An 18,615-nucleotide genomic window follows, 5' to 3' on the forward strand; every position below is an offset into this window, starting at 1 on the left:
CAGACTGTAACCAAGCCGTGTCGCCCTGTGACGCGTGTGCGCCCTATGATTTTTCGATCTATTAAAGTTTATATTTTAGCGCGCCGCCGCGAAAAATGATACCTGGTATGTCCGCATGTGCGTCGGCGTATCCGCCCAATAATATACTAAGCCCGCGAAACAAACAAAGGGTTACTAAATAACAGTACTAGCAGACTTGACACATTTCTGTCTAGTGTCTGCTAGCTGGTATGTTATCTCCAGTTCCAGCTACAGTCAATATAACTTTTAAATGCCACAGTTTACTCGACTTTTTTTCCCGGTTAAATATTCAAAATAAAAAACCAGAAGGGAAAAAATTTAATCTCGTGCTATTGTATTCTGTAGAAAGACATCTCGATGCTTTGTCTTCTGGATCTTTATTTATTTTTCGAGAACAAAATGAAAGGTAATGAAATACCTAAGAGTAAATACTAATAATAATAATAATAATAATAAATATTTAATGATGATAGTGGAATTAAAAAATAAAAAAAGGCGATAATATTGTAGAGTAAATATTATTCAGTGAAAATTATAAATTTTCTCCGCGGGGAAAAAAATAGTGTACGCGGATACATGTATCTTGTGTGTAGGCATGAACTGGCTGATGGTACTGGTGCTGGTGCTGGTGCTGGTGCTGGTGCTGGTAGTGAAGTATAGGTATAGAGATAGAGAGGCGGCTCTCAAAGAAAAGTCGCGCGGTGCGGCGCGATGCACTTGTTAATTGCCCGCGGAACGCAATATCTCGTATATATCGCTTACGTTGAGGTTAGCGACCGTGAAAGTACTCCTTGTGTGCAAGTAGGACATTGATTTTTAAAAATTGTTGCAACGATTGCGTGCGCCCACACTATTGACCTATATTTTCTCAACCGAGGTCGATGCACTCCATCCACCATCCACCAACCACACCAACATCCATTACCAATGTTTATATTGTCTTTTTTACCTCTTTTTAATCTCAAACATTTACTTTTTACACTTGTAATTATCATTATTATCATCATTGTTATTGTTGTTGTTGTTTTGTTATTATCCATCATGCCCATACACCGATAATGAAAGTTGTACATCTACATATATATTTTCAAAAATAATAAATTAAACTCGTATTATTTATTTTCATTGGGAATTTTAGCCTTTTTTATATATCGTTATAAATACATACATTAATATCTGCATTATTTGGAGATTAAGTTTCAGAAATATATTATTAAAGAGGCATTATAATAAAAAGAGTGGGAGAAAGTGGGTAAAAGTATCATCAGAGCCAAAGAAGAAAAGGTATTCTCTATACGCACACATATGGACATATATATAGATATATATATGTGCTCGATGTATAAGGAAGCAAAAATACTTGCAAGAGGATTCTGCTGCTGATGCTGTTGTTGCCTTATTATTAATTTTAATATTGAAATTAATATATTATTATTATTATTATTATGATCATTATATATTACATTTATAAGTGCTATATGTAAATGTATATGTATTTATATAAATTTATTTATACACAGGGCGGAAGCGCGACACAGTAATATATACGATACGCAAAGTGAAAGCAGGAGCAGCAGCGAGAAGAGAGCAGAGAGCAGAGAGCGAGTGATTTTGGCTCTCTTACATTTGGTCGCGCGGGATACGAAACTTGAGGTTGTACCGGGCTAAATTAATTTAGCTTATGATGATTGCGGCAAAGGGTAGAGTAGAGAGGTAGGTACGTTACGTTTTACAAGCTTTTTAACAACCTCAGCTATAAGCCGGTTTTCTGGTGAAATTATCCAGACCAATATTGCACTTACGAGCGTGCTCTTTTGTGCAAACTTTTACACATTATAAAAAGTACTTGTGAGAAAATTTATTTTTAAAATTATTTTAAAAAGAGAGAGTCATTTACGCTCGTCTATTTTATTGTGTTTGTAACAGATTTTTCTTTTTTTTTTTTTTTTTTTTTCTTTTTTTTTCATGATGATTAAAAGAGGCAGGCGGGAAGGATGGGAAGGATGTCAGTACAGATTGTGCGTACGTATAATTAGATGGTTGTACATACGCATTGATAAAAATGAGAGTAAGTATATAATGAATAAGAAATGAAATACGATGGTGCTCGCGCGCGGAGCTGTTGAGAGTGAATAACGACGTGTTGGGGTGGTGAGAGTAGGCCAATGTCAGTGTCAATACGCCGCAGAACTTGGCTAGTTAGCCTCTCTCGCGCGCGCGACAAACTTGATCGTGAAAACAGAAAAACGACAGCGTATATGGAGTCGCCGATTACGTTCATTCGCTCAACAGTTTTATTTATAGAACCTTGGTATTCATTGTATATATACATACATGAGATTTCGCATTCACACCAATTTCTTTTTAACATATATATGTATATTAATGTATACTCGATTATTTAATCTCGTTATATATGTAATATACGTTTTTTTTAATCATTATGCTATTGATGATGTAATTTTTTTTTATAACACTTCATGTCAGGAGTGAGATAAGCACTTGCTAATTTTAATCACCGTTTTAACCGCCTCCGCGATGTTATTTGCGATGTACTTAATATTATTATTTGAGACTTGAGCATAATTTATTGTAATCATTGTCAAATAAAAAATTGTTATCGAATATTAACAAATGTAAAGAAGTAAAAGTTTAAATACACCTTGTAATTATCATATTAATGTTATGTAAAAAAACAATAAATTTTTCACTCGGAAAATAAAATTTTTTAAAAATAAAAAAAAAACGATAACGGTTAAATATTTAATTAAAAAATCTATTTGGAAATATTTCGTCCGTTTATTGTATGCGGCTATTTAAATAATAATAAACCTTACGAAAATCAAATGAGATTTAAAATTTTCACTTCTCTCAGGGCATTTAAATGTATATTTATATATATATGTGTATAAGAATATTCATGTAGATTTTTTTTCGTTTGAACACATGTGTATATTTACTGAAAGAAAGTTCGACGCCTTATACTTTACGTAAGCGTGTATTTAATTTTGAAACATTTTTGCGGCTACGGCATTGACGACGACGTGATGACGACACGGCCAAAACCATTTGTTATTAGACTCTTATTCAAACGATATACAATTGAGAAATTCCAAAATTTTAAACGTCAAGTTTTATAATCACTCTTATGTATATATTTATTTGTACATTGTACATGTATATATATCTATATCATCATCATCAATTACTCTTCAATACACATACATCAAGTATTGTCAATACTCTTCCATTACACTTTCGAATTGTGCTGTATTTGTCTCTTTGTATTCCCTATAAAATATCACGTAAACTTACATAACTATTTAAGAAATATTCGCTCACACCTTCTCATTTAAATCGACATTTGAAAAAATTAAGAGAAACTACTTTTATATATCGCATACATTTAATAATGTCTCCTCGCATTCTATATATATATATATATATATGAATTTTTTCATTACGCAATTTAAACGCGGCAACTTTGATAGCACACGAAAGCCCATGAATGCTGACCAGAAGCTGGAGTAACCGAATGCAGCATTTCTTTTCTTTTTTTTTTCCATCGACATAAAATTTATATTATGCATTTTCGATACCATTTTTAAAGTAAAACTCATGAAAAAAAAAATATATTTTTTAATTTGCATCGTAATTTGCAAACTCGCTATAAAATTTATATATTTTTCCGTATTTAAAATTTCTAAAAAATAAATAAATAATAATGTACTTATGTGGAGGGTAAAGTATGCGGATAAATGGATAAAAAAATGAAAATAGGGTAAAAAATTCCATGGAAAAATTCGAGTGAGCTAGGTATGCGTGTTTATTGGGTTTATTATATTAAAAGGAAGTTTTTTTTAGCCAGTACCTATATAATATATTCCACGTATGGACGTGTGTTGTAGCAGACGAGGAGTTGTCCTTGACACGACGACGATAGAAAGTGAAACAGGTCAAAGTGTCCTATATAGTCTTATATGTTAAAAATGTAAATCTATAAAATTTAAATGCTTTCAAGAAATTTTTTTTTTTTTTTTTTTTTTTTCTCTTCTTCTTAATTTTGTTTTCGCTCTCAGGAATTTATAAACTAAATTATTGGGATATTTTAAATGATTGTTATTAAAATTAGCAATAACAATGAATTATTACGAATATATCAGTTTCATAATTTTAATTTATCTTGCTCATTAATTATATACTAATATATTAATCACATTTATCATTTCCGCGGTATGGATCAAAATATAAGATTAAAAAACATGAATAAAAATTTAATAATTATTTGTTTTAGGTATCAGCTGTCTAAACATTTGAGTGAAAAAAAAAAAAATAAAATAATGATAATAATAATAAGGATAAGGATAAAAATATATATACATTAATGTGCTATCAAATAAACGAAAGTGAAATCAAATTTATGACAAAATCATGGCCTTGAATATACATTAACATGGCGTAATAAAAACGAATGAATGTGTGTATGTGACCTTATAATAAATGACTATATAGTAAATGTGACAAGAGACATTTGGGAATTACCAAAAATATAACATACATTATATGTACTTGTTATTAATTTATAACAAAAAAAAAAAAAAAAAAAACAATATTTATTTGCCACAAATATTGTCTCAGACATGATTTAAATTTAAAACAAATCCGCCATTCATATAAATTAATGTATATCAACGTGTGAATTTCAGTGTGAAAATTTATATTATCTACACATAAAGAATTTAAAGATTTTGCGTGACACGCACATATCACACATATCGCACAGCCCAAATGATAAACAAAACCAGACTTACAAACTTAAATGATTCAGGTTTCGTCTACTTTTTAAATTTTATTGCACGACAATATCAAACTTCCGTCCGGTATATTCTTATCGTTGGCGGATTATTTCTATTTCCCATCCACCATTTCATCCGTTTATATATATATATATATATATATAAAACCGTTAGCATTCAATCGCCTTTTATTATCTCATAAACCACGCAATGCAGCTTAAATTACAGGTGAATACGCAGTTATCATATTTCGATAGCTAAAAAAATTTAATTCAAAACTATATAGATATATGTGTGTGTGTGTGTGTGTGTGTGTTTTTTATCACACAATATATGTTAGCAGAGTACCGTCGAGATACTTTTTATGCAGACATGTATAACAGCCGTTGAAAGTGTTAATGAAAGGTGCGAAAGAAGAAACAGGAGGTTTAAATTTTGTTTTAGTTCAAACAGGACACAACTGGTACAGCTATTCGTATATAATATCATGCTCGTAATGAAAATAAAAACTAAAAAAAAAAAAAGTTGTTGCGCGCATGACCTACGTAACATTCGATTGGTTGCGTCGTGATATTTCGACGCCTATGCATTGGCCCACAATATGCGCTTACAAGGGACCTTGGCTTCAATTTAAAATCTCATACATATATGTACCCATTTTATCATTATCTCTTATTCTCATTCTCAATATTTATAATCTCCTCAAATGTTTATCCGCTTCGGCAAACAATCCAAATGTCATAAATAAAATTAATGCAGGAGCATGACACTTGAAATCATTTCGTGATTTTGTTTGTTTTGTTTATATTTTGATAACTATTATTAAGTCACATTTGGTTTAATTAAAAATTTTTCGACCTTTGTTGCCTGATATATTTATAGATGTCGGAAAAATCTATAAATAGTTATTGACAAAATAATAAAATTGTTTTTTTATTTGAATGTATCATCGGTGAAAAAAGTATGGATCAGCGAGCTCTGTGTCATTGAATTTGGAAACAGATTACTTCGTGACGTTGTGCACGCATCCCGTGCATGGGCACTCATATATATAGATATATTCCGTCCCTATGACGCATTTGCCTTAATGATATTCATCCCGACGGCACGAAAAATATCTGCACAACATATTATTATGTGCATGAATCACCAATTATTATAATGAAAAGGAAGAATCAAAAGTGTGATGGCCAAAGAGCCATCAATAGATTGCACCGGCGTCTATTTAAGAGAAATAGCTTTTGAATTGTTTTTTTGAATTTTTAAAATTATAAAATAATAAGGATAAACAATATTTATGGTTTTTTATTTTCGGCGTCATCGTGTTTTGGAGCAACATATATATATATATCTATCCTTGGTAATCTGGGATGAATCAGCATTGTGCAGCGCGAAGGACTCACTTCCTTTTACTTTTAAACTTTTAAACTTTTTTTTTTTTTGTTGATATATTATTTTTTCTATTTTTGAATTTTGTTTTTGTTGGTTTGGTTGGATACGCGCGTGCATATAAGAATATGTGTTTCATCATTTCTCGGAAGGATCGAGTAGTAGTATGTAGTATATATATATATGTAGTGTCCGAAGTAAACTATAATCGAGGAACACACGAAAAAAGAAAGCAAGATAAGAAAAATAATAAAAAAGAAGAAGAGTAGAGCAGAGTTTAGAATTGTGCTGGGCAGATGATCGTGCAGCAGGGTGGCCCGGTTGTGAGCATCAAGGTGTGCACCAGTCTCCTCCACTGAGCATACCACCATTCTGGTGTTTTGGCTTTGGCTATGGCTTTAGCTCTGGCACAATTATCAGCTTGGCATCATAACTCTCTCTGATTTCGTTCTCATGTATTCTCTTCTCTATGCGCCTATTACTGAGAAAGATCCCTATACCATACACTCAAAATTGTAAAGTTCATCTAAAAGGAATAAAAAAATTTTTGGTTGTTCGAATAAGTTTCTAGGAAGGATCGATTTTTAAAGTTGTTTAAAAGTGTCAACAAGATTATCAATCTCGAATACTTTTTAAATTCCTACTATATACTTTTTAGCTGAATAGGATGGTATTATCCTTGTCTCGTGCTAAAAGAATAAAAAACAAAATAACAAAAAAATAAGTAAAAAAAAACCGCGTCCGATGCACTGTCTTATAAACACGAGCTTCGGTATGTTAATATCCCACGAAATAGTTAACTCTAATTTAATATGAAAAAAAGGCCATAAAATCCACTCGAATAATTTATCAACTTCAATCAATTAATAATAAATAAAATAAAAATAATAATAATTATTATGGTTGAGATATTTAACAGAATAGACAATTCTCATGCATGCATAAGCATCTTCTGATAATATTAAAGATCATATAACTGCCTGTAGTTGCTCGAAAAAATATAAAATGGTTTAAAACTGCAAGTTTACTCACCGACGTAATACGAGTCGAATAGGAAGTGAGTACAAGTACACGTACTCGATAGTATTCAAAGGTCATTAATACTTACACAATAATGATCATAATGATAACAACAAATACTTGAGGAAAATAATCATACATATATTTCAAATGACTAGTAATTTTTTAAATCTATTTATTCGAGTAGATAATTAATTATGATAAACTATAATTAACTATTAGATTAAAGATAATAAAAATAATGATTGTTTTAGAAATAGACGAAAATTGGATCTAGGCCAGTAGTTTAGGATAACGATACTAAGCCACGAACTAAATAAAACATGGGTATTTCCCATTTTAGCTGTGAGCACACAATACTCTTTAGAATTTCTTTTTAATTGGTATCTTAATTAGTATTTAATAGGTATATGTATATATATATATATATATATAGATAGATAGCAAGTTGAAATATAAAACTGAAAATGAAAATGATAATTAAAGACAGCAGTAATGAGATAGAGCTTAAGGCATAAACCATTAAGGATAAGTTTGTTATTGTTGAAAGTGCATTGCCCTTCTAAGTGCTATGTAGTATTTCTCCCACTCTATTTTATTGGCTGGGTGTCATACGGTTTGCTTGGCGGCAGGCATTGCACCGCACAGCCTTTCCCTCGCGCTTCAACGACAGCGAGAGCGACATTTCGTACACTTACTTACTTACTTACTCTTATGTTCTTATGTTCTTAGTGTATATATATTTATTTATATATGTATATATAGTACTTGGTATATAGTATATATAACGTGACGTCGCACGTGACTTGCCTTAAGCTAAATATCGTCTGTCTTGCGTGTAACTATCATCAATATATATATATATGAAGTACAGCGACAGCTTCACGTACACTTATCGCATTCACTTTAAAAAAATTTTTGAAATCAATTATAAAGTTTGTTGTTATTATCATTCAAATTTCCTACTAATTTACATATCGTCTGTTTACTTATAAAATCCTTCTTTGACCGATAACATATTTCCTTGTTGTTATTTTATCTCTTTTCATCATTACTTGATTGTAATCCTAATCAGCGGGTTATGACGATAGTCGTTTATGTAATTTTCTTTGTAATTATTTATGATAATAAGCTGATAACAATTCATTTTTACATATAACTATTAAGTAATAAAAATTTCTTTTTACTGTCTCATCAATAATATTGTAAATTTTAAAACGATTAAATTTGAATAAAAAAAAATAATTATCAAAATTTAACAATTAAATTTCGTAAAATTTTATAATAATATTTAAATTATACATTGACATTATAATAATATTTGTTAAAAAAAATAGTAATATTAAATATATATTTAAATGTGTGTGATAGAAAGGTTCTAAAATATTATAATTATATGCACATATATGTCAATGGTATGCTGAGTCGTAAGTCAAATTACGGATATAATCAGAAGCAGGAGAGAAAGAAGGAATTTGAGTGAGAGAGAGAGAGCCAAGTGGGAAAAGAATGTTGATAGATTACAAGGAAACCTTGACAAAATTATAATCTTTGGCGGTAAAACTCGGTATACATCTCATACATATATATATATATATATATGTATGTATATATTATTGGATTGGATTGGATAGACCATCTAATCCACGAGAGCTTAAAAACCGCAGTATAAAAATGCTTTTTTTATTCTTCTTCCTCTTATTCTCATTCTTATTTTAATTTTTTTTTATTCACCTTTTTCTTCGTTTAATATAATTTATTAAATTTTTTTTTGTTTCCTAATGTCCTCATTTTACGGAGTATATTCTTTCTTGGCAATCTACCTATTTACAACCCGGTATACCTAGTAGGTACAGAAATGTCGATTCTTGCTTTACGGATTCGGGCGAAAGTGCGGCACGCGCGGGGTCATCGACCGGTCGAAATTGCCGAAGCCATAATATGACAAGTATTTGTAGATATATATATACATATAGATAAAGGTGCGTGTATGTATGGCTCGTAAATGTATGTGTTGGGTTTATATATATATATATATATATATATATATATATGTTTGTGTAAGAAAAAGAAACATCTTTCTAATCGTCGTTTTTTGCCTCCTTTGCTATTGGATTTCCTCTTCTATAAAATGCGATTTACTAATGTCCATACTTTAGATGTCTGTTGAAATTTCATCGTTATTTCACAATTAATACAGACGCTCTTGCTCAATCAATAACCGACAAATATTTGATTTTACCAAATTATAATATTACACTATTGTATAATAACTTTATTGAAATAATATATAATAATTAAAGGCCATTGAGCTACTAACAATTGGCCCATGAAATTTTCTCTGATAAAATTATACATAATATTTAAATTATTTTAATAGACAGTATGATATATATGACTATAAAGATAAAATGTCAAATTTTATGTATATTATAATAAAAATTTTAAAAGGTATAAAAATCTTTTTTTTTTTTTTTTAATTTTTTTTTTATTAATAAAATTTGAATAAAAAATGAGATTGTGAAAGTCTTTTGGATCACTGATTTCGAACTATTTTCTTCCACCTTTTTATTTATTTTTTCATTTTTGTTAGTTTTATATTTTTTATTTTGGCTCGGCACATTGGATCTGTCATGTTTAATTTCGAAACTTAAAACTTTGAATTTAAATCAACGACCCAAAAAACCCTTGTGTCCTAATTACTATTTTTCATCAATAAATGACAATTAAAATAATAAATTAATTAAAAAAAAAAAAAAAAAAAAAAACAATAAAAAGTTGTCATAATTAATTAAGGGTTGACCGAATCTCGATGTATATTAAGCAATTAAAATTTACCAATTCGCTGTTTGACATATTTCGTACATAAATTTTTGCCAATGCATCAAGATTGTGAAAAATAATTTAACGTCAAAAAAATAATTTTCGATTTGAGATCATTGTACACTCAGCATTTCAGTTACATAATCCGACCTAATAATCATAAACGATGCTATATGTATATATTATATATACATATACATATATAATAAGTGCGTGGTTTATCAATTGCATCAATGCTATAATTAATATTTTTCGTGCTCTGCAGGAATAAATAAAAGCTGCACACGTACAAACATTCAACATAACACGATGTATACAAATATGTATAAGTATATATATATATATATAAATATAAAGAGTTGGCTTGCCTCGTGTCACACGTGGAAATTATAAATCGTTGGACCCAAGAGTTATATACCGGTGAAACTTGGTTGCATCAAGTTTTATAGTAAAGTTCAATGATCTGGGTGTACATGTATATCAAATGGTTGAATAGCAGTGGTCAGTGATAGTCATGCGTTGAATTCCAACTAATAACTATAACTATTTATTTTATTTTATTTTATTTTATTTTATTTTATTAATTATTAATCAATGTCGTTTTGTTATCAATATATATACATCTAATTAAAAATTATAATTTGCATTTTTTAAAAATAATTATAATAATGAATATGCAATTATTTATCATTGACATGTATAAGATGTGATGGCGTATTTTAACAGGAACTGCAACGGCTCATAAGGGTTTAACTTAACTGTGACTGTACGGCTGTACGGCTGTACTCCGTCAGCGTTGAGTATAATAAAAAAATCCATAAAGAGGCCGGAGAGCGCGGGAGTTCTGTCATATCGCGCATACAATACCGTCGTAAAGAATAAAAAAAATATAAAAATAATAAAAAAAAACAAGGGCAATTTTGAATAGCGCTCATGACCTGATTTCTAACAGCTTATATGTATATATACATATACGCACAAACGAGATCACACCGCGTACAAGAAATAACGGAGTTCCAAAAACCACGTTGGCCAGAGTGCCACACCGTTACTGAGTAGTGGCTACTACACGGGTTGGCCGCGTTAGAAACAAAACCTGTTGGACACTTAACGTCTATTCTCTTTTTTTTAACTATATTTTTCAGTCAGTACGTTACCCGTGAATCTGCAAATTGTACTTGGGCCTTAAATTATTTTCATAATCATTTTTTTTTCTTCTTTCTTCTTTAAATACAACTTGTAAACTTATACAAAAAATGATACCACATTATAATATATACATAAATTAATATAAAATAATTTTTGCTATAATTTTGAAATATCAATGGAAAATAAAAAAAATTAATTAATTAATTTGTGTCATGGGTATAACAATAAAAATTAATTATTACTGAAATAATAATACTTTACTGAATGTCAAGGTATCTTTGCGGATATTTGCAACAAAAAAAATTTGAACTCGTCATCCCAGACTGCCCAAGATTTGATTTAAAAAATGCATAAAAAAAGTTTAGTAGTATTATATTTATTAGCTGAGAGGTGACGTTTACATACATATTTTTTAGCTGGAATTTAATTTTCGAATAACTTTAACAAATTAATATATAACCACTAATGAATTTATAATATAAACGTTTGAATACTTAACGTATGCAAAATTACCGAATTTAATGGGCACGTATATTTTTATCAATAGTCGAGTTAAGTTTATTTGAATTTTTAATAAGTTTTAAATATCACTATTTATACTGGACTTAGTTTTTGTATATATTAATACGAGGTGCATAATTCAAGTCACAAAAAAAAAAAAAAAAGAAAGGAGCAATGAGAGAGAAGCGGGAACGAGTTCAATGACCGCTACGGTTGACAGACACAAGATTATTGGCGAACGAACTGAAAATTTGTGGCAGCTTAAATTTTTTCTTACACAAGAGAAAAAAATCTGGTATCTTTTGATTGATCATATCTGACGTTATCTCTAGATTATATAAGTTATTTGCCAAAAATTTATGTACACAGGTATTAATTTATAAGAAAAAGAAAGAGGGAAATAATTAACGAATGACTCAATGTTTAATCAAAATTTTTATTCATTTTCTCTCATCACTCATAATTATTATTTTTGTAAATTTATAATTTATTGTCAATTAAATTTATTAATAAAAATATTCATTAAAACAAAGTGATTAATTATATTAATAAATAATTTATAGAAAATTAATATTAAATGTCTACTATTACTTTTATTTTATATAGTTTTAAAAGTTATAATTTGAGCAGTTACTGACATATGTTGATAAAAAAAAAAACTAAATGACAGAGTATACATAACTGCAGTAAAATTACCGATATCTTAATTTTTCTGTGAAATATATATATATGTATTGTGTAAATATATATTAGTGTCTGTAACGTAAGTATGCTGATAAAAAAAAAAAAAAAAAAAAAAAAAATCGATTAACGATATGATTGTTGATACATGTGGGTCTGCCTAATGTATAAAGGCATATATATATATATAGAGATGGAGTAGCTGCCACCAGCATTAAGACCAAGACAATTTTGAATGGAATTGCGATCTTACATTGAACATGTACTCGTATATACATACGTATGTATAATATGTATAATTCTGTAGCGTATAGTATATATATATATGCGCGCAACTCTCCCGTTTTTTTTCTCCGCTCTCCGGTCCCTATCCCGCGCGCATTGGCTGTTGACTTTACATCTGTGGTATATGCTGCTACCACCTGTATATATGTATTATTATTAGCAATGTTAATGCAGATACAGAGTGTACGTTCTCATCTTTGTTACTAATTTCTGGTCTCTGGTATCATTACATGGGTAAAATGTAAAAGGGAATCGCGGTACAGGAGCAGGAGCAGTAACAGTAACAGCATCAGGAGCAAGAGCAGTAGCAATTTCATTTACCAAATAATAATAGCGTGTAAGTTAGTTGGGTGGTTGGTCGGTGGTTGGTGTTGTTGTTGTGCTGTTAATAATATAATAACAGCAAGAGCAAGCTGGCTGGTGCTGATGCTGGTGCTGATGCTGGTGCTGATACCGATGCTGGTGGTGTGTGCTGTAAAAAATAAGTAGCTTAAAAAAATAAAAGCTTATTCGGCGGGATGGATCGGCAGAGCTGTTGTCTGAGCGCACGCATCACTGGCTGTACCGTGTTGCGGCAGTGGTCTCTCTTAACGAGCTGTGAAAGGGGATAGGATAGTGTGTGTTGTGTGCGGAGCGGGTGGTGGACATAACACAAGAAGAAGGAGGCGAAAGAGGCTCACCTCCGTGTCGGTAGGACCCGCCCTCGTAAGTCTGTTTTGCCGGTTTTGCTGACGTATATATGACCCATACTCTTCCCCCCTGGTTGTATGTGAGCTGTTGATCGTCATATACACGAACGCTAACTACTCGCATTGACTCGCATACTACTATCTCAATTGCCCCGCACAAACGCAACAAGTTGACCGCACATCCATTCTTTCGCCGCCCTCACCTCCCACTCTAACGCCCGGTGTCAAACGCCCGCTCTACACGCCGTCGCCTGCCTGCCTGTGGTTGATGAGTCACTATATAAGACAGCAAGGACAAGAAGGTGTATGTTAGTATACATTCATTTCTTCTGGTGGGCTCTCCGCCTCACAATATAATCGTATCGGTTCAGTCGTATAGTCGTATCGTCGTCCAAACACCGCGATCACTTATTACTACTCTGCTCGCGGCTACGGCTAACGATCATTTTCATTAATATACATATCCATATATTATATGTATATCTATCTATACTACTTATTAACAATTATAATAGTAGTACACTTGTAATAATTTAACTAATTATACTCACTTGTCGCTCTCATTATTATTGAACCAACCGATTTTCAACATCTCTCATTATCAATAAATAATAATATATAGAGCAGACAATTATCACTTGATATAAGTATAACGAAACTTTTTATTATTCTTCATTAAAATTGGTGAGACTGTGCATTCGAGCTAACGAACTTAATAGATAACGTTTTATTTCATTTTTATTTTTAATAAATCGAGGAAAAAAAAAGCGTAAAAATGTTTGTGGAATATGCGGTACAGTGTATTCGGGGTCTCACAAAAGACATTAGCAAGGTTGAAATAATAAATATCTACAATATTGTGGTATTCATTATGGTATTTGGACTAGTCAAACTGATTTATTGGGCCCGGAATCTGCGACGTTTGCCGCCCGGACCTTGGGGATTCCCCATTCTCGGTTATCTCCCGTTCATAAAGGGTGACTTGCATCTGCAGTTTGGTCGATTAGCTGCTAAATACGGGTCAATGTTCAGTGCTAAACTTGGTAGTCAGCTTATTATTGTTCTAAGCGACTATCGTACCATTCGAGAAACATTCCGGCGAGAAGATTTTTCCGGAAGGCCACACACTGAATTCATGAATATTCTCGGCGGTTATGGTAAGTTATTTATTCTTATTATTCTTCTTCTTATTCTCTACATCTATAATTATAATCTAATCATGTTCATTTGTATTTTATAATAATATAATACTAAACAATTATGTATTCTGTGTGCATCATATAGGTATTATCAATACTGAAGGTGCGATGTGGAAAGAACAGAGAAAATTCCTTCATGAAAAGTTACGAGGTTTCGGCATGACTTACATGGGAAACGGAAAAAAATCCATGGAGACCAGAATCAAAGTAAGTTTTCCGGAAAACCTTTATTTTATTTTTCTTTTACAAAATTTGTTTTTTTTCCCCGCAAAAAAAAAAAAAAATAATAAAATTAACTTTGAAAATTTGAATTATTTGTTGTTTAGCGGGAGATAGAAACTCTGATGCACACACTATCAATCAAGTGCGGCGCTCCAACAGATCTTTCACCTTCGCTCAGTATATCAATCAGCAATGTCATCTGCTCGATCATCATGGGAGTCCGGTTCCAACACGGCGATGCCAAATTCCGAAGATTTATGGAACTAATAGATGAAGGTTTCAAACTCTTTGGTAGAATGGTTCCTGTTAATTTCATCCCATTGATGCGATACCTGCCCGGACTTTGCAAAGTCCGTAATAAAATAACTCACAATCGAATTGAAATGGCCGAATTTTTCCAAGAAACTGTTGACGAACACCGCAACACCTTTGACAAAGAAAATGTACGAGATCTCGTGGACGCTTATCTACTAGAAATTGAGAAAGCTCGCACAGAAGGAAGGTCCGCAATGTTATTCCAGGGAAAAGATCACGGTTAGTATTTATAAAGAAATAATAATAATAATAATAATAATAATGATCACCGAAAAGCATAAACTTTCTTTTTATTTAATTAGATTTTTGTTATTAAATTTTTTCGTGGTATTATTTTACAGATCGTCAAATGCAGCAAATACTGGGTGATTTGTTCTCTGCCGGAATGGAAACCGTGAAAACGACTTTGGAATGGGCTGTAATTTTAATGCTACACCATCCAGAGGCAGCCAAAGCCGTCCAAGAAGAACTGGACCAAATTGTTGGGCGATCACGTATGCCCGCGTTGGAAGACCTTCCTTACTTACCAATTACCGAAGCCACAATTCTCGAAGTAATGAGGAGATCCAGTATTGTACCACTTGGAACCACTCACGCAACTACTAAGTAAGTTCAATCAACTTTTCTTTATTCGTTTATTACATTTTTATTTTCTCTCTTTATATAATACAAGATTAAAAAAATTAAATTTAAATTTATGGATAAAAAAATTTAAATAAAACATGTTTTTTAATTTTACCCGTTTTTCTTTGTTTGCGCAGAGAAGTTACGTTTAACGGATTCACAATACCAGCAGGAACGCAAATAGTACCGCTACTCCATGCAGTTCACATGGATCCGAATCTGTGGGTCGAGCCAGAAGACTTCCGACCAACGCGGTTTCTCTCAGCCGAGGGTAAAGTCTGTAAACCCGAGTATTTTATGCCCTTTGGCGTGGGACGCAGAATGTGTTTGGGCGATGTACTTGCTCGCATGGAACTCTTCCTATTCTTCAGTTCACTTCTTCACACTTTCGACATAAAACTGCCCGAAGGCGCATCGCTGCCCAGTTTAAGAGGCAACGCCGGTGTCACTGTCACACCTGATCCATTCAAAGTCTGCCTGGCACAAAGACATCTCGACATTCCTGATTTTCAACACGAAACAATTAGCAGTCCGTTGAGAAATATCGGCAGTCATTAAAATTCTAATGCACGCCTTAGCTATTTATGACAGACAGAAAAAAAAAAAAAAAAGAAAAAAAAATTAACAATCAGAGCCATGAATGTGTGATATATATGTTCGTATATAGAGTATGTGATCGTAAGTAAAAGAAAAAAAAAAGTAATAAAAAAACGACAAGAGATAATATTAGTTAGGTAGCTAGATAATTAGATAGATTTATAGATAATAGATGTATGGATGAATGTATGTAATATGTGTAAGTGTGAATGTGCGTATAAGCTTGAGAAGATGAACAATTTTCGATGGCGCGCGACAAGCAGTACAAATCAAACACCAAAATGTGTCAGCGCCTTCGTTGTAAACCCGCCGCCATATTATTTATTTATTATCATTATTAATTTTAAACACTATCATTATTATTATTTTAATTAATAACATTAATTTATTTACTAGTGAACAACTTAATAATTAGTTACTTGTACATTAATACCATTATCTTTGTATATGCATATATGTATATATATGACTATGCAGAGTTTTATAACTTAAAATTAAGAGCAAAAGAGAATGAGAGATAATGTTTCATCGCATCTGTTTTTTTTTTTTTTTTTTTTTTTTGTTTTTGTTTTATTTACATTTAAATAATATTATTATTAATGATTATTACCGCGAAGATATGTGCCAAAAGTATATAACTGCCAGTTGGGCGTGCGCGATCTCATATATAGATTGTATATAAAACTCTATAATGATGACAGTAATACCATGCGCTATTTTTGTATAACCAATATGATAATAAGACTGACCTGCGGTTTTTTCCGAAGAAAAAAAACAAATTGTTTCTTTTTTTTTTATCCTTATTTAGTCTTACCAAATTATTCTCTTACACATTTATATACTTGTTCACAAACAGACATTCAACACACCCATTTACACACACACACACACATACACACATTGATCAATTTAATGATATACTTATTTATTATTACAAGCTTCCACAGTTTCTTTTTTTGTTCAATGCCTTTAAACGGCATGTTCTTAAAATAATTCTCATTGTTTATTCTCGAACATAGGTCGCGTCGTGATACACGCAGTGGTCATATTTTTGATTGTTTATCGCATTACCTCAAGTTCAATATGCAGTCTGTTTAGTTCACTGACCAATCTTATCGTTTATATGTTGCGCGTGTGAGGTCGGCCCGTCTGCCACGTGAATATATCTATATATATATATATATTGAATACTCGACGTCTGAGTACACGCGCGAGACGATGCAATAAAAAAATACAAGAACAGAAAAAAAAAGAATTTAAATTGAAATATATAAATAAGACACTTACATTGTAATACTGATAAAGAGACAATAAATAAGAGAATTTGTAAGAAAGATAAATCATTTTTTTTTAATTTTTATTATTATTAAATTATTAATGCTCTATAATTTATAAAATCCGCAGTTCTTTTTATACTTTTAAATAAAACATTCTTATTTCACTTTATAAGTCCATATGTGTTCATTTGCTGTTAATTAATTTAATGTACTTTTCAGTTAATAATACAACGATCCACATATCCGAGTTTTGTAATTGTAATAATAAAACATGTATTTCCATTTATAAATAATGTACAATTGTTTTTTTTTTCTTTTTAATTATTATTACTATTTTTTAATCGAGTCATGTAGACAGATGATTGATTTTATTTATGTATTTAGATTTGTGATAATTACATTAGAAAAAGGTTTATTGGCCACACGACAATAAAAAAAATTTTGATAAATAAACTGTACTCATTATTATTAATAACCGTTTATTGTTTTGTTTATTACTGTTATTTTACCTTAATAACCTTATGTAATTATTTATTTAATTGAGGAATATTTTTATCTTAACAAATACATAAAAAATAACATAATTGAATAAAAAAAAAAAAAAAAAAAAAAAGAAAAAGAAAAAGAAAAAAAAGGTAATAAATAATATACATATTTATTGAGTAATAAATGTGTGAAAAAAATATTATTGATGATTGGTAAACGTGTATAAATATATAAAACTTAACCAATCCACATTGCGTATTATATTTAAACGATGGAAATTTTTTCCGGGATGATATCATTAATTACGTGGTATATATATTCTGCTGGTAAAGGGCCATTGACATCTATCAAGGTTCATGTAAATCTTTCGTAATCTAATACACGCCGCAAGATCAACTGCGCACTTCTAATAGAGGTGAATGAATTTTCCTCTTACATCATACTCATAAGTATGTGCTAAAAAAAAATAAAAACAGGATAAAAAACAACTCTGAGGAATAAAAAAAAAATATGTGGATAAAAAAATCGTTGAATTATTTAT

The 18,615-nt window shown here is 30.8% G+C and overlaps 1 protein-coding gene across 1 annotated transcript; it reads left to right on the forward strand.

The window, feature by feature from the left end:
- The first annotated feature begins 13,679 nt into the window (after positions 1-13,679).
- Positions 13,680-17,813, forward strand: LOC103578938 (cytochrome P450 18a1). The gene is made up of 5 exons (XM_008560200.3): positions 13,680-14,511; positions 14,639-14,760; positions 14,880-15,309; positions 15,432-15,696; positions 15,852-17,813. Exons 1-5 carry the CDS (start codon positions 14,130-14,132, stop codon positions 16,270-16,272), a joined length of 1,620 nt encoding a protein of 539 aa, XP_008558422.1. The 5' UTR covers positions 13,680-14,129; the 3' UTR covers positions 16,273-17,813.
- Positions 17,814-18,615: the final 802 nt, after the last annotated feature.

The sequence above is a fragment of the Microplitis demolitor genome, chromosome 3 (genome assembly GCF_026212275.2).
Source record: "Microplitis demolitor isolate Queensland-Clemson2020A chromosome 3, iyMicDemo2.1a, whole genome shotgun sequence".
Taxonomy (NCBI): domain Eukaryota; kingdom Metazoa; phylum Arthropoda; class Insecta; order Hymenoptera; family Braconidae; genus Microplitis; species Microplitis demolitor.